Source organism: Trachypithecus francoisi, unplaced genomic scaffold, assembly GCF_009764315.1.
Source record: "Trachypithecus francoisi isolate TF-2019V2 unplaced genomic scaffold, Tfra_2.0 Lachesis_group6, whole genome shotgun sequence".
In the NCBI taxonomy this organism is placed as follows: domain Eukaryota; kingdom Metazoa; phylum Chordata; class Mammalia; order Primates; family Cercopithecidae; genus Trachypithecus; species Trachypithecus francoisi.
The window spans coordinates 27,784,036-27,809,175 of record NW_022681471.1 but is presented as its reverse complement, the minus strand read 5'-3'; the positions used below and the strand labels follow the sequence as shown (position 1 = coordinate 27,809,175).

At 50.5% G+C, this 25,140-nt stretch overlaps 1 protein-coding gene and 1 long non-coding RNA gene across 2 annotated transcripts in view; one reads left to right on the top strand and one right to left on the bottom strand.

Annotated features, from left to right (window-relative positions):
- Positions 1-25,140, bottom strand: part of ZNF185 (zinc finger protein 185 with LIM domain) — a 73,236-nt gene that overhangs the window by 20,204 nt on the left and 27,892 nt on the right. Inside the window, 7 exon segments of the mRNA XM_033201662.1 lie at positions 5,599-5,796; positions 13,361-13,388; positions 13,391-13,449; positions 14,994-15,089; positions 18,185-18,283; positions 19,370-19,474; positions 22,700-22,786. Of these exon segments, the coding sequence (XP_033057553.1) occupies positions 5,599-5,796; positions 13,361-13,388; positions 13,391-13,449; positions 14,994-15,089; positions 18,185-18,283; positions 19,370-19,474; positions 22,700-22,786 (672 nt within the window).
- Positions 16,883-19,329, top strand: LOC117078179. Its single transcript, XR_004434943.1, has 3 exons — positions 16,883-16,932; positions 18,180-18,295; positions 19,196-19,329. It is a non-coding gene; the product is annotated as an uncharacterized LOC117078179 (long non-coding RNA).

Sequence of the window (25,140 nt, the reverse complement as noted above, 5' to 3'; positions counted from 1 at the left end):
TTAGTTATTTTTTAAAAGTCTTTTCAATTTTAAAGGAACTGAAGATTCTTTACAATCATGTTACCTCATATGTTTACTTTAAATTTGTATAACTCTGATTCACTAGCTAACCATGTAGTATTTCTCATTAACCCATAATGCTATTCAATCCAATGTTCAAGAACCCCTGACAACTCTTAACATTTGCCTTCCCACAATCAAACCTTAAATATATTTCATACCTAAAACTGACTTTGGGATTTGCCAGGGACCTTCTGGAAAATCTCAAAGGATTAACTCTTTCACCTTGTAACAAGAAAGGTGCAAAATTAATTAGTCTTATTTAATATTGTATAAATTGCATTGGCAGCATTGTCAAATCAAAAAAAAAAAAAAAAGCAGAGCCTTCCTAAATTAGTCTATAATGGGTAAAACGTCCTTAACATAAATATTTTAGAAATTCCATAGAATTCCTAGCAGGTTTTCAGTGTCCTCAGTGCACATGAGATATTGTTCTCTATCAAAGCCCCAGTGCTGCTTTGCCTTATATTAGATAAGAACAATACAAGGTTATCAGTCATCATTTCAATTATTTTTTAAAATATTAACTTGGTTGCAATTTTGCTTCTCTGATTTGTATCCAGTGTATTCTAGGCCAGTGGTTTCCATGGGAAATTCACATTGCCCACTGATGGAATATTGTTAATATACAGATGTTTAGGACCTTTCCTTAACTGCCAATGTGATTTTATTCTGCACCCAAATCTCATGGTTATAAATATGTTCTTACTAGTTTATTTATGTTTTTCTCACTGGCTTGAAGCTTCCCTTATATAAAAGGATCATTGCCACTAATGTTATTAAGCTTTTGTTAGAACAAGTATTCCCCACATGTGGAATTCTACCACTTCTTTCAAATGACTAAGGAATCCATTTCCCCAGTAAAGTCATCCAAGATATATAATGAGTTCTTCCTTATCCCCCAAATTACATTGTCCTTATCATCCCCAGTCATCTGAAATGATGGAAACAGTGGAATATTAAAGTGAAAACTTACAAACTGAAGAAAAACTCAATCTCCCATGCCTAAGGTATTACCCTTAGCACTGACTGCCCTCTGGTCTTCTCATGCTGGGTCATACCTACTCTCCCCCCATGTGAGGGAGGAGATAACTGGCCCACCCATGAGAATTCCCTAGTGTCTAGACTCTCAAAGATTCTAATCTGGTCAATTCAGACATTTAAAAATAATGACAAAGATTTTTTTCCCTTTTTCCATCTACTCTCCCTGGAAGTTCTGCTACCATCGTTGCCTACATCTCTGAAGGCTCTCACTCTGCCTGTCTCTGCCCTTCTTGGAACCCCAGGCTAGTTATCCACTAGGAGAGGGCATCTAGTGGCTTTCTTCCTGGCGTGTGCCCAGACTAGGACTGAGGGAATGCTTGCTACTTAGAACTATTAGCAGTAAGCAGCCCTGAAGCCCCTGGCCCACTGACTCTAAATGCTTCCCATGAGGTGCCATGACATAGTTGACCCTTCCTGATGAACCTAGCCTACTGAGATGCCATGCCAGTGACCAGACCCAAAGACTGCAAATAGAGAACCCAGGTGGCCCGCAAAGGGTATGTGTCTATAGTCGCACCCCAGCATGCTACAGGATTTAGACCACTAAGAGGAAGAGGAGAAGAGCGCTTGCAGAGTGCTGCTGCCTGCCTCAGCAAAACAGCACAGTGTGCCAGGGCAATCCAGCCAGGCCAGCCTAGGCAGTGCCTCCACCTGAAAGCCAGAGGCTTACCTCAGGTGCCCTTGTCAGCTTGGGATCTCCATGGACCAGGCATTTGCTCAGTCAGATGCAGGCAGTATAGTGTCAGGTTAGAGATACTTTGGCCACCACCTAAGCCAGGAGGGGTCACATACTCCACTCAGTCACTCGACCAGAAATGTGGCTTTCTAAATTGTCACTCCCTCTCCCTCACTGCTCTCCCAAGTCTTATCTGTCATCCAATTTGGGATCTATTCTACTTGTTTTACAGTTCTGTCTGTCTCCATCTCCACAGCTAGTCCCCTAGTCCAGGCCCCATCATTTCTTACAGGAGGATTCTGTAAGCACTTCCTCTTCTCCCTGCTCCACTCTGCCCACTTCAGTCCACTCTTCTCACTGCCACTGGAGAGCCCACTGCAAAGCAATACTCTCGCCGTATCATTCCCCTGCTTCAAACCTTCCTGACCCCTCTTTGCCCTTGAAAGAAAATCTAAAGTCCTTGTTATGGCATAAAGTTCTGATCCTGCCCATCTGCGTCAGGGGTCCCCAAGACCATTCCTGGGTTTGGTGATTCACAAGAAGAACTCACAGGACACAGCACATCATCACACTCAAGGCTATGGTTTATTATAGTGAAAAGATACAAAGCAAAATCAGCAAAGGGAAAAGCACACAAGGCAAATTCCTGAGGAAACCCGGGCACAAGCTTCCAGAGTCCTCTGCCAGTGGGTCACACAGGATTCACTCAGTTCCCCTCAGCAGTGCGTTGTGACAACAAGTGTGAAATGCTGTCGACCAGGGCAATTCATTAGAGACTCAGAGTCCAAGGATTTTACTGGGTACTGGTCATGTAGGCACCCTCTGCCTAGCCTTTACCTAACAGGCACACGTTGCTTTCACCTATAGGAAACCTTCTCCATTATCTTGTAGCTGTAGTTATCTGCTCACCCCTCCCACATCCATCACGTCATGGCCAGTTTCAGAATGTGTACCCCACCAACTGCACCTGCTTATCCTCCGCTCCCTCCTCAATCCATTATAATCCAACTACAGCCTTCCCACTGCCCCAACCTACTCCCCTCAAGGTAGTCATGAGTTCTACATAGCCAGATCTGATGGGCTATTTCAGGATCTGCGGCACACTGGAAAGTTAGCTCAGTGTGGCTTGGTTTCCATGACGGTTGTCTTTCCTACTTCTTCCATTTACTCAAAATTTTCCTTCTCAATACCTCTCTGTAGCTCCTCTTCCTCCTTAAGACCTTTCGGTATTACTTTTCAAAATTATGGTCCATCTGCCTTTGCTTCTCTCATATTGTTACTTCTTTTCATTTTATATATTCAGCTAGGGTTTTAGGGGATCAATAATTAATATCCCCTCTTTTTCTTTTTGAGACAAAAGAAGAGCAGAAAATGGAGATAAATGTCAGCTGATGATGCAGGTGGCTTTAGATATACACCCCAAAAGGAAGGCTCCCTCAGCACCCGTGAACCACGTGGACTTACCCACCCAGCCAAGGGCCTAGCTGGACAAGTGGCCCTGGAAACTTAGAGAGAAAAGTCGGGAATACATGCTTTGTACACACTGCCTTCCAAAGGCATTCTCCAGCAACCTCATCCATTCCCTTCAGTGACTTCCTATGAGCTGACAACTCCCAGCTCTCTAGCCCCAGGTCAGATCTTTGCTCAACTCCAGATTTGTTTACTCAGTAATCTACTGGACATCATTGGCTGGAGCCCCCTACAGGCACTTCTCATTCGGCATGGTCCAATGACCTTATCATCTCTCTGCATCTCTCAGCAGGCCTGCCCCCAAACTCCTTACCCCCAGCTCGTTCCTGTCACCACCCATCCAGTTGCCTAGCCCTGAAATCTGGGAAGCAACCTTGGCTACCGCTTTTCCCTCACTGTTACTTTATTTTTTTAATTTTTATTTTGGAGACAGGATCTTGTTTTGTTATCCAGGCTGGAGTGCAGTGGCAGGAACATGGCTCCCTGTATCCTTGACATCCCAGGCTCCAACAATCCTCCCACCTCAGCCTCCGAAGTAGCTGGTACTACAGGCATGTGCCACCACACCTGGCTAATGTTCTTAAATTTTTTGTAGAAACAGGGTCTCGCATTGTTGCCCAGGCTAGTCTCAAACTCCTGGGCTCAAGCGATACTGCCACCTTGGCCTCCCAAAGTGCTGGCATTACAGGCGTGAGCTACCACACCAAGGCCACTTTTACCTTTAATAAGTCAAAAATACTTGCAGCCTTATCACCTCGGCCCTGGTGTAAACAAAACGTCTCCAATATGGCCTCTTGCCTTGTCTTGTCATATACTCCCCTGGCCTGCTCCTCCACAGGGCAATGGAGGGATCTTCTTTGGACTCAAGTCTGGCTGTGGCACTCTCCTGCAGGAAAACCATCAGTGGCTCCCAGGGCCCTTAGGACGTGGGTCACACTCCTCAGCCTAGGAGCAGGTGCCTGCCCAGCCCCTACTCAGTGCTTCCTGCCAAGCCAGGCTGGATTAACCTTCCTTTGTGATGGCTACTGACTGGATGTTCCCTATACACTTTGTGAGCCTCTACTTGGAATGTCTTCCAAGCACATCCATCTGGCAAAATCTACCTCAGCCTTCCAGACCCAGCTCCAACATCACTCTCCCTGTAAAGAAAGCCTTTCCTGACACTCCCCCTGCAAAACAAAAACCAAGCCCAGAACCACTCACCTCCTCCTTCATCCACAAGCCTCACTTTTTATATCCCTTCACTGCATGGAACACTGACTAGTTCCAGAAGCCACACAACGTGACAGGAAGTCCAAGGTTGTTCACTCTGTTTTTGGACTGGGCCTTTGCAGGGCCTTGGGCCAAGGAGTCAAAGATGGGCTAGATATTCTTAGAAGGTAAAACTTGTTATCTAACAGTTGAGCCAGGCCCTAAAAATAACCTCCGTATCTAACTATTAATAATTATGGAACCTCTGTGGTACATGAAGCCCCAGAACAAAGAAGGCAGATAACTGTGTTTCTTTTATCCCTGCAAAAGGAGCCCCAGGCCCCACCTGCTCCCCACAGCAAACACCCTGCTGGACTCCACCAGCTCCTCTCTTGGGGCAATATGAGTCTTAGCTCTCTCCTTCTACATTTCTGTCCTGTTTAAGAAACTGTTTGCTTTGCACCCCTGGAATCACTGGCCTACTGACGTGTCCAGAGCTGCATGGACACGCAGTGTTTGCGCTGGCAGGCGAGATGCCTTCAAAAGAGCCTGACTTGAAATTCTCACACCAATGCCACATGGTCAGCTCCAGTAACAGGCACACTTGTCCTCTTGCTCATGCATGCTGGCACACATCAACACATGGCCAGTCACATCCTGTGTCACTCTCTCATGCCTGCTTACCCATGCTCCCTTTCTCTCCCTCTGGCCTCTCTCTCTGCTTCACTCCATCACTGTTTTGCACTTGTAACCTCTCTCTTTTTTGCTCTTTCACACTCTGTCCTTCTCTGACAATGGCATTTTACGCACACAAATTGCCCTCACTCTGCCCAGGACCCCCACCTGTAGAGCACCTGTACTCTGAAAGACAGCCTTCCTTCCTGCCCCATGCATTGGGAATTAACCAGGGCTTCTCACACCTGGGGACAGACACATCCTCCTATCACAGTCCCCTCCCAGCCCCTTGAGCCACAAGAAGCCTGACGACACTGCTCCAGGACCAGGAATCACCACCATGACCCACTCCCAGAACAGGCACCTGGGTGTGCAATGTGCCGGGTATTGGCACGGGGTATGGGGAAGTGGTTCCACCTGGGTCACAGACCCCAACAAAACCAGGGCTCTAGAGGCAGAGCCCACTGCAGCTCAGCCCTTACCTGCTGCCACAGCTCTCTCGTCTGATAAGCTGCTCAGAGCCGCTGGGGCTGTTCTGCCGCTCTGGGGTGCTGGGATCTGCAGGCTGCTGAGTGGGTACAGCTGGGTCTCCTTGGCCACCTCCTGGGGCTCCAGGCCTCTCCTGCCAGGCCTCTCTGACCTTGGTGGCCACATTCTTCACCTCATAATCCGCCAAGGCCCTGAGGAAGAATAAGCACCCTTATGAAAAAAGTGCTCTGAAACTAACCCTGCCTCAGCCCCAGCACGCAAGCTGGCTGTCACCTCCTGTGGACTTGGAGGCACTCATATCCCTGAAAGTGGGGCAGAAAGGAGCCAGGCATAGCCCAAGTCCAGAGAGCAGACAGTCTCCTTGGCAGGAGCCCAGCACCGCCGCTCCCTTCCCACTGAACAGGCGTCCCTGTGTAATAGATGAAGCCGAAGCCGAAGCCGAAGCCGAAGCCTCCGATGTTTTTGTTATTGTTGTTTGGAGGCAGGATCTCACTCTGTTGCCCAGGCTGGAGTGCAGCGGCGCCATCTCGGCTCACTGCAACCTCTGCCTCCCGGGCTCAAGTCATCCTCCTGTCTCAGCCTCCCAAGTAGCAGAGACTACAGGTCCACACTACCACGCCCAGCTAATTTTTGTATTTTTTTTCTGTAGAGACGGGGTTTCGCCATGTTGCCCAGGCTGGTCTCAAGCGATCCTCCTGCCTTAGCCTCCCAAAGTGTAGGGATTACAGGCATGTGCCACTGCACCCAGCCCTCCAATTTTTGGCTTTTGCCACCCCTGAATCCAGCAAGAAGCACAGGGCTTCCCCCAGATGTCTCAGGCATCGAGCTCTTCAGGGGTCTTCTCTGGCCTCACCCCATGCTTGCACTGTACCTCCAGTCTGGGTACCACGGGAAAGAGGCTGCTAGCTGATCCTCCACTTCCACACCCCTCCCATCACCAGCCCCACCTCGAGATGCAAGGTACTGCTTCCAGAGTCTACTAGGTCAGGTGCAAACACCAAGTTGGGCTACTAAGAGAGTGAGCCCAGCATTTCAGAATGAAAATCTACTTCACCATCACCTTGATCCTAGCTCACTCTGAATATGACCTTCCCAATATCACCAGCTGCCTTCAATAGCTAGTGGGGGCTACCCCAAGACAAGAACACACTACAAACTACCTGGGACTCTGTATATAGGAGTTAACTTTGTCTAGGCAGGCTTCCTGCTTCAAGCTGGAATAACAAGGCCAAAAGAGGCCACACTTTCTGGAAAGTATGCCCTGAAAGCAATATGATTCTTCAGCCTCAGGTGGAGGTGGGGGGGACTAAAATTCTCCAGCAGGGACAACAAGCTAATTGCCACCTCCAGCTGCACCAGGCAGAACTGCAGGCAAGTGAGTATGACGCCACACAGTAACTGTGGGAAACCATCCCACTGGGCCTGTGCTTCTCTGTCCTGCTTCCACCCTTAGGGCCCGCTATGCAGACCAAAAGTGGTCTGCACAGGTTAACGCTAGTCCCAGGGTTGCCAGCAGGGTGCCCTGACACACCCGCTCAATCTCTGTCAGTGACATGCTTGCTTGAGTCAAAGACAAACATACAAGGCCTGAAGAGCTTGTATCCCTACTGTGGTAGCCCTGACTTAGCTTTACTATGGATTCAATCAGAGTCCCATCCTGTCCCATGTCCTCTGCAGAAATACACTAGTAGAGGCTGTCCTCACCAAGTTTGTGGATAGAGCCAGAATTCTCCACAAAGAGAAACTTGGGCTCTACTGTGACACAGGGACAAATGGATGAACAAGGCTTCTTTGTTCCTAGGCCTGTGGCAGGGCCACTATGATTTTAGTAGGTATGACCTATGTGGGTCATAAAAAGGAAATCTTAGGCAAACACTATCAGGAAGCTCTGCTGGACAATGTAGCATCCAGGGGAATTACTTCCCAGCTATCCTGTCTGAGTGCCTCATGAACTGCTGGAAGTCAAGTGGTTAGAGATAGGCAAGGTAACACAGGGGATGGTGACCAATGGGACTTTGGATTTGGGATTGGTTTCTCTGAAGCCTTTCCTTCTGAATGTAATTGGACCAAAGATCCAGTAGCCTAGTACAGCCATTGTCAATTCCTGACACAACCATACTCTACACACTTCCATTCTTTAAAAAAACAAAAAAAAATTGTAGTCCTGGCATAGTGGTTCACGCCTGTAATCTCAGTACTTTGGGAGGCAGAAATGGGTGGATCAGTTGAGGTTAGGAGTTTGAGACCAGCCTAGGCAACATGGCAAAAACCCATCTCTACAAAAAAATACAAAAATAAGCCAGGTGCAGTGGTATGTGCCTGTAGTACCAGCTACTTGGGAGGTTAAGGCAGGAGAATCACTTGAGCACAGGAGGCAGAGGTTGCAGTAAGCCGAGATCACCCCATTGCACTCCAGTCCGGGGTGATAGAAGAGAAACACTGTTTCAAAAACATATGTATATGATATACATATATAAGATATCTATCATATATGATATACATATATAGATATCATATATGATATACATATATAGATAGATATCATATATACACACACACACATATATAAAAATATTTGTAGAGATGAGATCTCACTACGTTGCCCATGTTGGTCTCAATCCCCGGAACTCAAGTGGTCTTCCCGCCTTGGCCTCTCAAAGTATAGGATTACAGGTGGGCGTGAGCCACTGCACCCAGCTGACACTTGCACTCTTGTACTACCTCCACTAGACTCCTCCACTGGCTGACAACGGTTGCCAGTGGTGAGGAAATGTGGGGCCTAAACTTCACCTGATCCTCATGAAGAAAAATATAAACTTGAGAAGCCCATGCTTGCAACATAATGAAGAAAACAGCATGTTCTAGATGTAAAATTTGATGACAAAAGTTTAGTAGGAAGGAGATGAGATATCGTGTCATGTCAAATGAAATCAAGCCAATAAAGCTGGTAAAGTCAGCCTTCCGAGTGTCCCTGAACACCTCTAAGAGCAGGAGATATTCATCTGGTGCTGCTTCACTTAGCTTGCAGGTTTAAATGTCCTACACGCTTTGCATATACAAACCGATTTGGCCGTTTCAACAACCCTATATGGTAGGAGGTATGATTACCACTACTCTACACCTGAAGAACCTGAGGCACAGAGATGAGTAACATGCCCAAGGTCACGGAGCTTGTAAGTGACAGAGCTTGGATTTGAACCAAAGCACCAGAGTTCAGGCTCTCAACCACTATACTATACCGCCTCTCCCTGTAGTGTGATGGAATGGCCCAAGGTGGAATAGGGCAGAGTCCCCACAGTTTGGGACAGTTAAAATTGTGTTGTAACCTAGGGAAAGTAAGGCTCCACTGCCCTGCAGGATGTCAGGACGACGCCACCCCACGGCGCTCCCTCATCAAACTCCTAGGAACAAAGTCCCTCCTCACTGAGCCCCCACAGACCAGCCCCGGTCAGCCCAAGGGCCCAGCGTGGTTGGAGGGTCCACATCCCCTCGCCCTGGGCAGCCCTGACGACCCATGTCCGGTGTACCGGAGGCCATGGCCACCAGGGCTCCCGCGGAACAAGCTCAAGTCGCAGGGGCCCCGTTCGGTCCCTCGCGGGACCGCGCTTCCTCCCGCCGGGGACGGTCCACGCGCGGTCACCCCAAGGCCACTCTGGCCGCGGCTTCAGACCTTATGCGGGGGAAGGGGCAGCCAGCGCCTCGGGCCCATTCGCGATCCTCAGGCGACCTCTGGCGGCCGGCGCGGGCATGGCCTCAGGAGAATCCCCGCCGAGGCCGAGCTCGCCCCGGGCGGCCATTTCACTTTGTGGACAGACGCATTTTCCCGGCGGGCACTGCGACCGAGTTCGGTGCTTCAAGAAATGGCGGCGTGCGCAGGCGTACTCACTACGGGCGGGTGCTCGCCGAGGTGCACAGGCGCGCACTCGTCGCGTACGCTGGTGGCTAGTGCGCATTCGCACAGGCGCAGTCCTGAGCCTGCTACCCAGACTCCCGGTTAGGTGAGGGCTGCTGTTCTCTTCCATCCCTTTTTCTTTTCCGCCCCTTCTATCTTCCCAAATAGCTCGTCAAAGCTCTAGAGCAGGATTTGTCAACCTTAGCACTATTGCCATTTTGAACCCCATAATTCTTTTTTTTTTTTTTTTTTTTTTTTTTTGAGACGGAGTCTCGCTCTATCGCCCGGGCTGGAGTGCAGTGGCCGGATCTCAGCTCACGGCAAGCTCCGCCTCCCGGTTTACGCCATTCTCCTGCCTCAGCCTCCCGAGTAGCTGGGACTACAGGCGCCCGCCACCTCGCCCGGCTAGTTTTTTGTATTTTTTTAGTAGAGACGGGGTTTCACCGTGTTCGCCAGGATGGTCTCGATCTCCTGACCTCGTGATCCGCCCGTCTCGGCCTCCCAAAGTGCTGGGATTACAGGCTTGAGCCACCGCGCCCGGCCTGAACCCCATAATTCTATGGTGTGTGTTGGGGGATGTGGGGTGGGTGCTATCCTGTTCACTGTAGGGTATTTAGTAGCATCCAGATCTCTGCATTTAAGAAGCCAGTAGTATCTCCCACTCCCAGTTTTTACAACCAAAAATGGCTCCAGACGTATCGTAGCAGACTGGAAGGTTTGGGAGATGCCCCTGGTTGAGAACCACAACCTGAGAACAATGGTTCTCAACCTAGCTGGAAAGAGAATAAACAGGGGAGCTTTGAAAAAGACACAGATGATGGAGACCCACCCCAGAAAATAAAATCCAAATCTCTACCTGGGACTTCGGAAAGTTTTTGTTGTGTTGTAAACCAAAAATAAAATTCCAAGCTCCCCAGCTGAATGAATGGACACTTCTCTCAGCCAAGGGGACACAACGTGAAAAACTAGTTCAAGTCATGATGAGAAGGGGAAGGTCGGACATGCCTCAATATATTCTCCATTTGGAATTCACACCCAACTGACCAGTATTAACATTGAGAGAGATATTCAGACTGACAAAACAGACTCTTTGAAGCAATAATATGCCAAATTCCAACCTGACTCTAGTATAGCATCACATGACAAAGAGCAGGTAATGAAAGAAATTGAAGTATTTTACAGCAAAATATATTTTTTGACATATTTTGAAATAACCCTGCAAAGCTGTCTCTCCTGGGGGAAATTTACATTCTGTAGAGAATCTCCTTCCCTTTCCAGGGCTTTTTCTGATCTGAAGAGTTTAGCTGAGAGTCTAGCACCTTTTAAAGGTCTGAATAAGAAACATTGGTCATCTATTGCTTCTAAGGGCGGCCACTTATGAGACTTCATCTATATAAGAACCTTGGTCTCTACAACCCCTTATCTTAACCCAGGCACTCCTTTCTATTGATTGCAGGTCTTTAGAGAATAACAACTGTTTCAACCATTGCCAATCAGAAAATCTCTGAATCCACCTATGACCTGGAACCCCACCCTCACCCCCACCCCCACCACACCCCCAGCTTTGAGGTGTCTGGCCTTTCTGGACCTAACTAATGTATACCTCACATATATTGATTGATGTCTTATGTCTCCCTAGAACATATAAAACCAAGCTGTAACTGACCATCCTGGCACATGCTCTCAGGATCTCCTGAGGCTGTGTCACGGGTCATAGTCCTAACATTTGGCTCAGAATTTCTTCAAATATGTTACAGAGTATGGCCTTTTTCATCAACAGTGTGTTTCATTACTTCCTAGGTGATTCTCAAGTACAGCCAGAGTTGTGAAACACTGTAATCAAGAAATCTGTACTGGCCAGGCACGGTGGCTCATGCCCGTAATCCCAGCAATTTGGGAGGCCAAGATGGGTAGATCGCTTGATGTCAGGAGTTTGAGACCAGCCTGGCCAACATGGTGAAACTCCATCCCTAGTAAAAATATAAAAATTAGCTGGGCATGGTGGCATGAGCCTGTAATCCCAGCTACTCAGGAGGCTGAGGCAGGAGAATCGTTTGAACCCGGGAGGCAGAGGTTGCAGTGAGCTGAGATCACGCCACTGCACCCCAGCTGGGGCGACAGAGTGAAACTCCATCTCAAAAACAAAAACAAAACAAAAAAAACCTCTGATTTTGCAGACATTTAAACAACAGAGGAAAGTAGTGTGAGCCTGGCTCTAGAGTTAGCTGGATCTGGGCTCTGTTCCTAGGTGTGTTCATCACAGGAGTGAGTCCCTCAATTTTCTCCTCTGTCAGGTTGCATAAGAAGAAGCCTTATGCTTTTCCACGTTTGGGGAGAACTAAGGTGAGATCACACAGCATGTTAACCATGTTAACCAGCTGTAAGTTACTGATTCTGGGTCTTGAAACTAGGCTCCAAAAACAAGATTTCATAAACTAATTTTTCGTAGTTTCTCCTGAGGATTTTCTTAGAGCCTCTTCCCTTGCAACTCAGCTCTGCCACTTGTAAGGCCTTGGCTAAGTCACGTAATCTTTCTGTGCTTCAGTTTCCCACCTTACCCATCTGACAGGGTTGCTGGCAAGGCTGTAAGGCACCTGGCACAGCACAGCATTGGTGTCAGCTATTGTTTTCACTCTGATTGTTAATTGTCAGTGCAATTTGAATGAGAAAAGAAATATATTAAGGCCTCATACCTTAGATATCCATTGCCCACCCCAGCCCCCAGCATCTTGGTTTAAGTAAAAAGCAACAGCAATGTGGTATGAAAATGCAAACATGCATTCACCTTTTAAACACCTAATCACATCAGACTCCCCTTTGGCTTAAAACTTGAATAAGATCCAATCTCTTAATCATGGCTTACCAAGGCCCTGCTCCATCTATGGCCCTCCTCACTGGCCAAGCTCCAGCCACTCTGTCCTTTGGAACATGTTAAGCATATTCCCATCTCAGGGTTATTTGGTTTGTGGTTCCTTATCTATGGCTTTCTCCACCGTATTCTTTCTAGAGTTGGCTCCTTCTCATCTTTAGAGGAGCTCGCCTGAGTTGCCTTTTCCACCCACCTAAGTCGTACCCTCCTCACCATCATCGCTCTATCTCAGCTGCGGCTGTTTTCTTTAGAGCACTATCCTTCCCAGGAGGCACAGAGACCTAGGCTCCAGGCTTTTGAATTTTGTTGTAATTAGGCATAAACCTTTGAGAGACTGTGAGGAGAACCATATGAGACGCTGTGAGTAGAGGGCTGTGCACACAGTAGGCTCCAATATCACAGTACAAGAGGCCAATCAAGCCCTACCTAGTTCACTGAGCCTCCTCTTCCAGCACTCCCTGACAAGGACACTCATCGCTGACCACACCCAGTGACATACAGTGCCCAGGAAACACCAGGTTTTCTTGGGCCCTTTACATATCCTGTTCCCTCTGCTTGAAAGACTCCTCCTCACCTGTCAACATTCCATTCAAAGGCCACCTTCCCATGAAGCCTCCTTCCCCTCCTCTAGCGCTGATGTATTGCTCTAATCTGAACCAGCCTTTGCCACCCCCCGCCTGGGAGCTCCTGGAAGGCAGCAGTATTTCTGATTTGTCTGTGTGCTCCAGCCTCCAGCAAAAAGCAGGTGCTGTCAGAGTGGTTGCTGACTGAAAGACCCTTTCTGAGTATGGTGTACTTCCTGGCTAAGGCAACAGAGTTTAGTAGAAAGCTCCCTGGCCCCAGAAGCCAGAGGGGTTCCCGTTGGGGCTTCTGCCCTTGCTATGTGCCTCAGGCCAGCTCACCAACCTTGCTGGCCTTACCTTCCCAGCCAAAGGCCAAAGGACACACAGCCCAAGCTGCGTCTCTCGTTCAGCACTGTCTCCTCATGCCTTACCTCTTTGGGTCTGCCTTTGCATCCTCCGGGCTGCTGTGCTGTCGCTCTTCCTATCAGCAGGGACATCAGAGACTGAAGTGGCACTGGAGCTGAGGAAGGAAACACAGGCCTACTGAGATCTCAGGCCAAAGAAGGCTGGGTCCCAGGTCTTCCCCCTCCAGGCTGCCTTCTCACCAGAAAGGGGGAAACTGTGTCTTCCAGTAAAGGCTGGTGTCTCAGTCTTGGCATTAGTGTGGCACTGATGCCACTGTGTGTGACAACCTCATGTCAGCTTTGGACATGGCCTTAGCACCTGAGTTCAAGAGCAAGCACTGCCCCTGACCAATTTGGGTTCCCTGGGGAAGTCGCCTCCTGGTCTTGGGTTCTAGTATCCTGTAAGGTACATGGATGTGCTTTGGTCAAGGAATAGGCAGAGGGGGATATCCAGGCCTGCATGACTCAAGTGAGTATGGTGCACAAGTGCACACCTCCACTTCTTATATAACCTGTTTGTGTAAGTTCATACTTGGCTCTAAACCACTATTGTCTGTAAAAGGTATAACTGCCCTGTTGACGCTGTGTACAGGGAACATGTCTCTTGGGGCTTGGCTCAGCTCATCATGGCTTGACATGGCGGGTGCGTGGGAACCCAGAGAAAGAGACAGCGCAAGAGCTGTCTGTCTTTGTAGATGGACAGAGGGGAACCAGGACACAGCTTGGTTTGCCCATGCCCAGGAAGAGAAAGAATTAAGCGGCTGACCCTGAAGGCAAGGGAGAGCTGGCCGCGCAGCTGTGCGTGGGGGCCATCGGACTAAGCAGCCAAGACAGGGCAGACAGTGTGAGAGTAAGCTGCGAATGATTTGAAAGCTAGTTTGAGAAAGCTATGTAAGAGAGCTGCTGCTGAGTAAAGCCATGTCTCATTTACCTGCTATCTCTCGAGTGTTCTTCCAGCTCCCTGCCCCATGTCCAACCATTCCCCTCAGCCCTGAGCTGCGGCTGGAACCTGACCCTGAGCATGACGTATCCTTACCTGACCTACACCTCCTTAGGGTTTGTGGGAGTCAAGAAAGATTGTTCCTTATAGCACTTGCCAGATGCTCCTCACACCCACAGCAAAGTGACCATGCCCACTGGTGGATTGGTGGGTGAAACCAGGCAGACGCCTACGGCATGGGAATGCACAGCTTCTTCCCATTGTACCTTTGTGCCCCAGGAGCCATTTGCCCATCCCAGCCACTGGTCATGTGCTCCTGGGAACTGAGCCCTCTAATGCTGGCTGCCCCTGGGAATCTTCCTGACTCCTGCTTGCTAAACTTGGCTGTAGTCCCTACAGCAGAGGTTCTCTGAGACCTCCTAGCAGGATCTCTTCCCAGGCTCTGCCTTCCGATGCCTCTTCTCTGCCACCTCAGCTTGGGTCCATGTAGGTTGGTGCTGGGCTCTCTGGGTGAGCGGACATATCACCCATCCCTCTTCTTCCACTGCCCCTGGTCAGGGCTCCCCCTGGAGTTCCCTGTCTTGCTGTGATCACCTGATGTGAAAGTGGCATGGAGCTGAGAAGTTCGAGGGGAATCCTGGGGCGCTGTAGCTGAGGTTGAGCCTCGAAGGCTGTGTCTGGCAATGGGATAGGGCACTAGGGCAGTGACCCTAACCTTACCTGATGGCTGCTGCTCCAGGCTTGCAGGACTGAGAGTTGGCACTGTGCCCATCCTGGTCTTCCAGGAAAGAGGCAAAGCTAGCAGCTGCACACAGCCTGTGAAAGGAGGCCAAACCTGGTCCAGTTCAGGACTTTGTGTTTGTATGTCTACCCTTTCCCAAGAGAGTGGCTCCTACCCCTGACAGATGATGAGGACCAAGAAGCTGCTCAAATGGATGTTTGGGGAACAATGTTATATCTCAAGGCAGCCTGACACCTGGGGCTCTGTGGCATAGTGGTTGCTCCCTGGCATTGCAAATCATGGCTTTGCTGTCACCCAGCTGTGTGACATTGGGCATGTTACCTGACCTTTCTTTCTGGGCCTCAATTTTACCATCAATGAAATAGGGATGCTAATCATGTCTGTCTCGTAAGTATTCTGAGAAAAGTAAATGAGTTCATAGAAGCCAAGTACTTTGAATAATACCTGGGCCATAACATGTGCTAATGTGTTCCTGTTACTACTGGGCCCTGTGGCTGTTTGTAGAAGCAGTGCTCCTTCCCAGTCCACCTGTATTCACCCACTCAGTATGGATTTCGTGGCGAATGTCTTACCCAACCTTCACAGGGTTGAGTCACATTCTCTGTGTCTCTGTAAGCCAGGCAGACTGATGCTCATGGCATGCTGAACAATCACTGCCTATACAAGTCTGTGCCCTCCACTAAGCAGCACACTCACTAAGAGGCGCTCTTGTTTGGTCCCAAACCTCTTTATGCCAGTTGTATTTGCACAAGAAGGGGAGAGCAGATCCTGGCCTCTGAAACCAGTGTCTCTGAGCAGGTCCAAGGAAAGGCCCCTGGGGCAGTAACTTAGTCATTTGAGCTGCCTCTAATGGGGACGAATCACTAAGTTCAATGATTAAGTAAATCCATGAGCAACAACCTTTCCTTTGGAAAAACAATAAAGGAGTTTGTTGAAAATCATGGTCAAACTAAGTGTGTGGTCAGCCCTCTATGTTGTGGGTTCCACATCTGTGGATTCAACCAAGTTCAGATTGAAAATATTTGGGACCAGGTACAGTGTCTCATGCCTGTAATCCCAGCACTTTGTGGGGCTGAGGTGGGTGGACTGCTTGAGCCCAGGAGTTCCAGACCAGCCTGGGCAACATGGTAAAACCTATATCTACCAAAAATACAAAAATTAGCCAGGTGCAGTGGTACACGCCTGTAGTCCCAGCTACCCGGAAGGCTGATGTGAGAGGATCACTTGAGCTCCAGAGGTTGAGGCTGCTGTGAGCTGTGATCACACCACTGCACTCCAGCCTGGGTGACAGAGCAAGGCCCTGTCTAAAAAAGGAAGACAGGAGAGGAGGGAGGGAGGGAGGGAGGGAGGGGAGGGACTTGGAAAAAATAATTAAAATAGGATGGTTGCATCCATACTGACCATGTGCAGGCTTTTTTCTGTCATCATTCCCTAAACAATATAGTATAACAACTATTTATATACACTTACATTGTATGAGGTATCATAATAATCTAGAGATGCTTTAAGGGTACAGGAGGATGTGCATAGGTTACATGCAAATGCTACACCATTTTATATCAGGGACTTGAACATGCATGGATTTTGGTATATGAGCAAGGTTCTGGAACCAATCCCCCACAGATACCTAGGGACAACTATATAGGTAAGACAACTGTAAAGACTGGGTTAAAATTTGTGAAAATCTAGAAGATTCTTCAGATGACTTTACAAGTAACTTTGAGGCCTGGTTTCACTTTAAGGAAACAGAGAACAGCACAGCCTTCGTGTTATGAGGGTGTATAAGCAGGCGGGGCGACAGGGAGGAGACAAGAGCCACCCAATCACAGTAGACCAGAAGTCTCTTCTGCGACAGCCGTCAGCAGAGCGGTCAAGCTGCACCACCATGGGGAGCCCCAACTGGATAAAAGGCCAAAGGTTCTGCCATGCAGGACCCAGTGGGTCATGGGAAAGGGTTGGGACTTCATTCTAAGGAAAATGGAGAGCCACTAGAAGGTTTTAGCAGGGGAGAAATGTGATCTAGCTTATTTTTTAAAAGATCCCTCCAACACCTCTGCAGATGGCAAAAAGATGCAGGCTGTGTGGACAGGGCTCTAGTGGAGTCCTCCCCATTAGTGGCAGCTCAAAGAACAGAGTCTCTGCTGGCTTCTCCTTGGACCTACTCAGAGACAGTGGTTTCAGAGGCCAGGACCTGCTGTCCCCTTCCTGTGTTGACTTGTGGGCCTGAATTTAGAAGCCAGGCTCTGGTTCCAGGCATGAATTGCAAACTATTGAAGTTAGTGAGGGAAAGGGGCCCTGGGTGTGCTGAGGGAAGTAGGAAAGCATCAGCAGGGCCTTCCCTACAGGATTCCCTCCTTGGCCAGACTGCAGTAGGATGCAGGAGGCAGATGATATCTTGCGGTTGTAGCTCTTTGCAAACACTGGCTTTGCCACTCTTCCCTAGCTATCTGCTCTGAAGAAGGGCACTGGCATAATTTGGAGCTAAACTATTTATGCCATCATCTGCATACCTAGCCTTTGCCCCAAGGATGATTCAGGCTTGGTTTGGAACCACTTAGGGACAAGTGGGACCTTGCCACTCCCCAAATCACCTGAGAAAGTGGCCCCTGACTTGATCCAGGTCCAAGAAGCCAGAGCCCAGCTGGACACACTGGTCTCTCCAGGGCTACTGCTTTTCCTCTCCCTGAACCACAGAGCAGAGCTGGCGGGGTAGGGGTGGGGCAGGAAAAGGAGAGAAGGGAGAAAGCAGGAGCAAAGGGCCTCCTAGCTGGTCCTCAGAGCTTAACCGAGGGTAAGAAGGTGCCGACTCTTCCATCATTCAGTCATTCACTCATTAGTTTGTCCCTCTATGTATTCCCCACACGTTCATTTGACCAGCCCAGGACCAGCACCACGTGGGGGCTGGGCCTCCAGCTGTGAGTGGGCCTAGTGCCTACTCTGGAGGAGCCTGAGGGCCAGTGGCAGGGGTCAGAAAAAATGAACAAGATTCCAAGAAGTGGAAAGCCCAAGGACACAGGATGTGGTGGAAGGTGGGCGTGTGGGAGAAGCAATAGACAGGAGTCATAGGAAGTGACCAGTGCCCCACCCCCAGCAGTCCAAGCAGCCTGGCAGCTTGACCCTGGTCTGTCACCAGGGGCATGAGAGAACCTGCCTCCCCCGGGCAGCTTACCTTCCTCTCTCAGATCCGATGTCTACTGCAGCCAAGCCTTCAGGCCAGGAGCCCGTGGCTCCGGATCCCACGTTGCCATCACTCAACTGTTCACTTGACCTGTTATGAGAAGTGAGTATTTGCTGACTCTGGTTGCGTTTTGAGCTCATCTAACCCAGATGCTATGAGAGTGGGCCTCAAGTCCAGAAGCACAGGCCTTTAGCTGCTACTCTGTGCTGCTCTGACCAGAGCTGAGCCAAGCCCAAGTTAACTCTAACAGGAAGCATTTCTGTATTTTTTCCAAACCTGATGAGTTGGTTGGGAGCAAGGTGGAAAGTCAGGAGGAGGTCAGTTCGTTGTGGGGGCTGATTGCCAACAGAGCAAGGGGCAAGATGTGGGGCTGGTAATAAGCTATAGAGGGATTCCTTTCCTCATTCCCAGGGCTCAGGGTCCCAGCTAGAGGCTCCAGGGATCCACACTGAGAAGACGGGTGTGTGGGTTCTTAGCTGTAACTGGCTACCAGGTTTCCACTGAGGAAATGCCCAGCCTGCAGCCACTGCTCACCAGACACATTTGGCACTGGTCTGGCTTGGAAGACAGGTCAGTGGGCTGGCTGTAGAGCGACTGGGGACAATCATCCCATCTGGACTCATCATCCACCGCTATGGCTCCAACTTCCCATCCTGGACCCCTGACCCCTTGCCATAATGTCTCCCTTAGTCCACAGGTCATCCTGAAAGTCTCAGCTACATGCTGTATGGGGGCCCACATACTTTGGTCACTGACTCTCCCAGACTGCCAGCTTGGAGGCCTTGCTTTGCCCTGGCCATTGGCAGGGCTGCTTTGTCCTGCAGTAAAAGCATAGTGAGTGTGGAATCTTCAGGGGAATGGAAGGAACCCAGCACAGGCCAGGAGCTGGGGATAGCCTGCCCTGGAGTTTGGTCCTGCTCTCCAACTGGCTCTCTGACGAATCATGGCAGGGGCCTACCCCACTCCAGGCCTCATTCATTTGTTCATTCTTTCTTTCAACAGATATTCATTAAAGACCTGCACTACCCCAGGCACCGGGGGAACAGCGGGAACAGGATCACCCTGGCCCCAGCTGCATCCATTGACATTGCACCAGAGGCCATGGAAGTCCTTCAGCTGGGTGTATGTGGGCTCCATGTTCTGGGAATGAAGTGTCTGCTTCCTGCACTGAGTTACCTTGCAGCATCTGTGTTGGGGCCCCTGAAAGCCTCCTCGCCAGCCAAGTCCCTCTGGAGCTCTCTGGAGCAGGGGGCCTCCTTGTCTTTGTGGCCTGAGGAAGACCTATGGAGGAAATAAATGGAAGTTAACTATGCAGCAGCCATTCACACTCAGGTGTGGGCTGTTACCTCATCCTCAAATGCCAGCTGTCTCCACGGAGCTTAAAACCTGCTACTGGCTGGGTGCAATGGCTCACACCTATAACCCAGCATTTTCAGAGGCCGAGGCAAGAGGATCACTTGAGCCAAGGAGTTCAAGACCAGCCTGAGAAACATAGCTAGATTCCATCTCCACAAAAATATTTTTGAAAGTTAATCAGGAGTGGTGGTGTGTGCCTGTGGCCCCAGCTACTTGGGAGGTTGAACCTGAAACGTTTGTTCAAAAACAAAACCACAAACAAACCAACCCTGCTGATTGACAGATTGGCCAATTCTCAAAACTTCATTAGTAATAGCTACTGTTTTTTGGGTTTGTTGTTGTTGTTGTTGTTGTCATTGTTATTGTTGTTTTATAGCTACTGTGCTGGGATTACAGGCGTGAGCCACTGCGCCTGGCAATAGCTACTGTTGATTGAGCATTTGAGCCTGTTCTCATGACTTTATATGCATTAACTCTGCAAATCAACCCCAGGATATGGGCACTGTTATCACCCATGCCCATCTTTCAGATGAGCAAACAGAGGCACACAAAGCCCATGTGATTTGCCCCAAATTTCACAGGTAATAAGAGGAGTAGCTGAGATTCGAATCCAGGCAGACTGACTTCAGAGTTCTGGACTATATCCCTTTATGGTGTAAGACTGATCCTAATCTCCTAATTTAAGCCCCCTTCTGTTCTCCTTCAGGTCATCAGGGAGCCCCATGTTGTCAACTCCAGGAGAGACAGTCCCATCATTATTTCAAACCACCATTCAGCACTGCTGACCCAGTGGGCCACTCCAGCCTTCTCGCCACCCCTCCTCCCTTGACCCTGTCAACACGACCTGCCTACCTCCCTGGCCACACATCTGGTCTCTGCTTTTTCTCCTCCCCTTCACGTGCTCCACCACCTGCTGGGCTGTCTCCTCCCCTCCCAAGGCGTCAACTGCCACCCTTGAAGCAGTTGTCTCCACTTGTTCCCGCCTCTCCTCTGTACTGGCCTGCACACCCACTACCTCCCAACTGGCCCTCAGGAGGCTCACTCTCAATATGGTGAGAAGTGACTGCCCTCACCCAGCTGTCCCCAGGAGGGCTGGCCAGGTGGCTGCCACTTGCATTCTGAGGTCAGTGCCCAGCTTCCACTGGCTCACGATGAGCCCCATGTGAAGCTAGTTTACGCTCATGATTTCAGCTCTATTCTGTCTGCATATAACATGGAAAGCTCTTGAGCCCTGATCACTCTCTCAAACCTCAATCACAAACCTTCAAATACCTCTCTCCTGGAAATTTTGACTTCAATGCCTATGAGTATACTCATCAAATGAGTTCACTCAGCAAATGCCAACTCTTTCAATCATCCCTCTCCGTCCCCCTGCTCCCTGCCCCGACTAGTACAATGAGCTACGGTGCAGAAGGTGGAAGGTGGGAGTAGGGCAGGCTGGGCGGATCTGCGTGCTCTGGACCATGTGACCTTGAGCAAGTTACTTAACCATTCAGGGTCTCAGTTTCTTAATCTGTAAAATGAGCATAGTGATTGTATCTACATCCATGCAGAATGGATGCTGCCATGCAGAATCAACAAGCCCCTCAGATGCTGCTGGAAAAGAAACTCAGGAGAAGGAGGTGACCCAGAAGAGAGGACATTTCAGGTGGAACAGAAAAATGAAGAGGGGAAAGGGCATCTCAGGCAGAGCCTCCAGCCTGCACAGAGAAAGGCCCAGGGAGGGAGGGAGGAGCCTGCAGGTGGGGCCAGGTACTGAGTTCAGGCTGCAGAGCATAGTGGGAGGGGCTTTGCAGGGCTTTGTGCAGAGAGCTGGCATAACTACTTCTGCCCTTTGAAAACATCACCCAGGTAGATGTGGAAGGGAGTCCAGGGATGGGATAGTAGGAAACGGCTGCAGACAACTGGTGAGTGGCAGTGGAGGCCTGAGCCAGGGGCAGAGCAATAGGCATGGAAACATCTCTAAAATAAAATGGACAGGACTTGGTGCCTTGGGGACAGAATTAAAAGTGGGAGGAGCCAAGGAGGAGAGTAAAGGGACTTAGAGATCGCTTAGGACTCATCTTGGATGTCACTTCCTCCAGGAAGCTCTCCTCAAGCACTCCCACCCACCACACTGTTGAGAGGCCTCTGCTCAAAGTTCCTGCCACCCCAGGGATGAAGGGATGACCTTCAGTGTACACTCCCACTTCTCTCCCCAGTCTCTGGCCTTCACAAGGTAAGGGGCCCAGTCTTCCTGCTTGGATCTCTCCTAGCCTCCACCCCAGCCCCTGAATCCTGCCTGCATGTCACCTGGCTGTCTGTCCTCCACCCCAGGGCAGGGGCTGAGCCCTTCGTGCTGCCTGCTGGTTGTGGCCTCCTTGACCCACCCCTCCCCAGCACAGAGCCTAGTGGCGTGGAGAGCTGTGGACTCTGACCACAGCAAGGGCCCTTCTGGGTAGAAATGAAACCTCCCAACCTGTGTTTCTACCAACCATTTGCAGGGGCAACCCCAGCCTGTAGCCCCACCAGGGCATCCAAAGTGGCCATTTGTGAGGCCAGGAGTAATTCTGCATTCATGACCTGGTGGGGACTGAGGGGTATGAGAGACTGAGAAAACCTGCAGACCAAATTTGGAATGAAAACCAGTGGGAGGGGATAGAATGACCCCCTCTATTCCCAGTGGCCCTCTCACACAGGCAGAGCAATGTCCTCAGTGGCCTTATGAGCTCCTTAGACCCAATCCTCCTCCCACCCCCACCAACATCCCCAGCACGGCTGATTGGTCCCATCTTCAGGGATTGGCAGGGTTGAGCTGTCACTTCCCAGGGGCTCCTGGCACACAGCATCTCTGGCTGACCTCGTTCATGCTTATGTCGGCATCTGCCTCCCCCACCAGGCAGATGACAATTCCAGCCAGGGTGTCCTGTTCATTACTGTGTCCCAGGGTCGGGCCTGTGTCCTTACACAGACCAAGGCTTGCTCCATAATGGTTTTCTGAGTGAAAGAATGAGATGGGGCAGAGAACCCAGGTCGACCATGCCTCCCATCAACCTGTTGGCCCTACAGTGGCAGAGCCAACCCTAGGCCTCATCATTTGCATCCTGAGGCGGCTGCCTCCATCTCTAGAATGATGTGCAGGGAGCCAGGACAGCAGCAGGACCCCCATACCTCATGCCTTCCAAGTCTGGGGCCACCAGGCGGAGTCCTGCCCTAGGTGTCAGGATCTGCAGGCGGACAATTTCCTCACCTCTTGAGCTGCGGGCCAAAGGAGAGACCCAGTGGGTTGCAGGTGAGAGAAGTCTCCCCCTTCTCGGGCTGGTGAATGCAGTGAGCTGCCCAGACCCACTGCCCCCTTTTGTTTTGCTGTCATCTCCCCCTTGGCCTTGAGCCTTGTTGGTGCTGCAGCTGAGCTCGGGCCCCTGACCTGTAAGCCACTTCCCCAGTCTCCCACCCCTGACCTGAGCCCAACCCTCCCTCAGGCACAGCAAGGGCCCTTCTGGGTAGAAATGAAACCTCCCAACCTGTGTTTCTACCAACCATTTGCAGGAGCAACCCCAGCCTGTGGCCCCACCAGGGCATCCAAAGTGGCCGTTTGTGAGGCCAGGGGTAATTCTGCATTCATGGGCTGGGAGGGACTGAGGGGTATGAGAGACTGAGAAAACCTGCAGACCAAATTTGGAATGAAAACCAGTGGGAGGGGATGTCGCAGACTCAGGGGTGAGGACAAAGGGCCCCTTTGAGCTTTCCTCTTGCCAGCCACACTCAGAACCCTCCCCCAGGTGACCACAGGCCACCCCAGACACACATCCCTCCAAATCTGATGCATTCTCTGGCTGTACTGCAAGGCATGACGCCCAGCAGGTTTGGCCATGCTGTGGCCGGGGCCAGAGAGAATATAGAGCTCCCAGGCTTTGTGGGGGTGGACCCTCACCCCAAACTAGACCTCCTCAGGTCCATGGAGCAAGGCCTAATTCCAAGCCACATTGCAGTCACTCCTGCCTTTGACTGTCCCTGGGCACTGGAAGTGCAGACAAGCTTGAGTCCCAGGCCTGCCCTGGTGAAGCTCTGGGCCCAGCAAAGTCAGACGGGGGCAGAGAGGCATGGAAACTGACCTTGCTGTGCTGCAGGGCCCAGAACAGGTTTAGCCATGGGAGCAGTGGACAAGCTTTATGGAGACATAGCCTGACCCAGGCCCGCTGAAGGGAGATCAGGGGAGGAGGAGGAGGTAGAGGCTGGCAGGGGTCTTGAATGTACAGACTAGATCTGGTATGGCAAAAGGAAGATGCAGGATGGGCTTGAAGTGGAGTGGGGGGTTTATAGGATCAGACTGGAACTTTAAAGAAGCCACTCAGGGGTCCCAGGAGGGGTAGGGTTTGGAGTGGCCAAGGTGAAAGTGAGGAATGAGCCATGGAGAGCTGGGTCAGCAGGCTGCTCATCTCTGTCCCTCCACTTCCACCCTGGTCAGGGCCTGGAGCGCTCAAAGTGACCAGAGGGAAATGGAAGGGCTACCAAGGACAAGGCCTCTCCCATCAGGAAAGCCAGGAGGGGCCCTACACACACAGACAGCTCTGACTTCTCCCCATCTCGTCTCGTGATAACGATGATTACATTGTTGAGGATGATGTCATTTATGATGACAGTATAAAACCCCTGGCTGCCTCATTTAAAGCAGGTGGTGCCAGGGAACAGGGATGTCACAGGTAAGCACAACGTATTTTCTCACTGGCGTTTCTGGCTCTGTCAGAGAGGAAATGGGAACAAAGTGTCACCCCAGGCTGCTCCAGTGACTGGTGTCAGACTAGGGGAATTTGGACAGACACAGAGGGAAGATGGCTGTGTGAAGACAGAGGCCGAGATGGGAGTGAGGTGGGTGCAAGCCAGGAAACACCAAGGATCACGGGCAACAAAAGTAAGAGAGAGGCATGGAACAGATTTTCCCCCAGAGCCTTTGGAGGAAACATGGCCTTTCCAACACCTTGATCTGACTTCCAGCCTCCAGAATTGTGAGAGGATAAATGCCTGTGGTTTTAAGCCACTCGGTTTCTGGTACCTTGTTACAGCAGCTCCAGTAAACTAATACAGGGGTCTCTCCTCCCCTGCAACTCGCTACCCCACCACCTCCCCAGACTCCCAACCACAGAGAGCTCTAGTCCAATCTGAAGTCCAGGACCACGCTGGAAGGCTGCACACCCTTGGAAGGCACTCAAGGAAGAGAGGCAGGCATCTGCTGAAGCCTGAGGCCCAAAACGGATCACAGCCACCTGTGGGAATGTGAGCAACTGTGGCCTGTGCCAACAGTGTATGACTCATCCTGCCAAAGAGTGAGGAGGCGGGGATGTGAGGCGGAGGGATACTTCTTTTCACTGCCTTTGGCCGCATTTCCCTCAAATGCCAGCAGGTGGAGATATTGATCTCTTCCTGTATTTGAATAAGGGTCCCGCAGCTCAGCACGCCTATGACTGGGAGCCCCAGAGGATACCAGCACCCAGGCACTGTGGTAAGTACTTCAGGTGCATTCTCTCATTTAGTATTTGAGACAGCCTTGGGAAGTAGCTATTACTGCTCTCCCTATTTTACCCACGGGAAAACTGACGCACGGAGAGATGAAA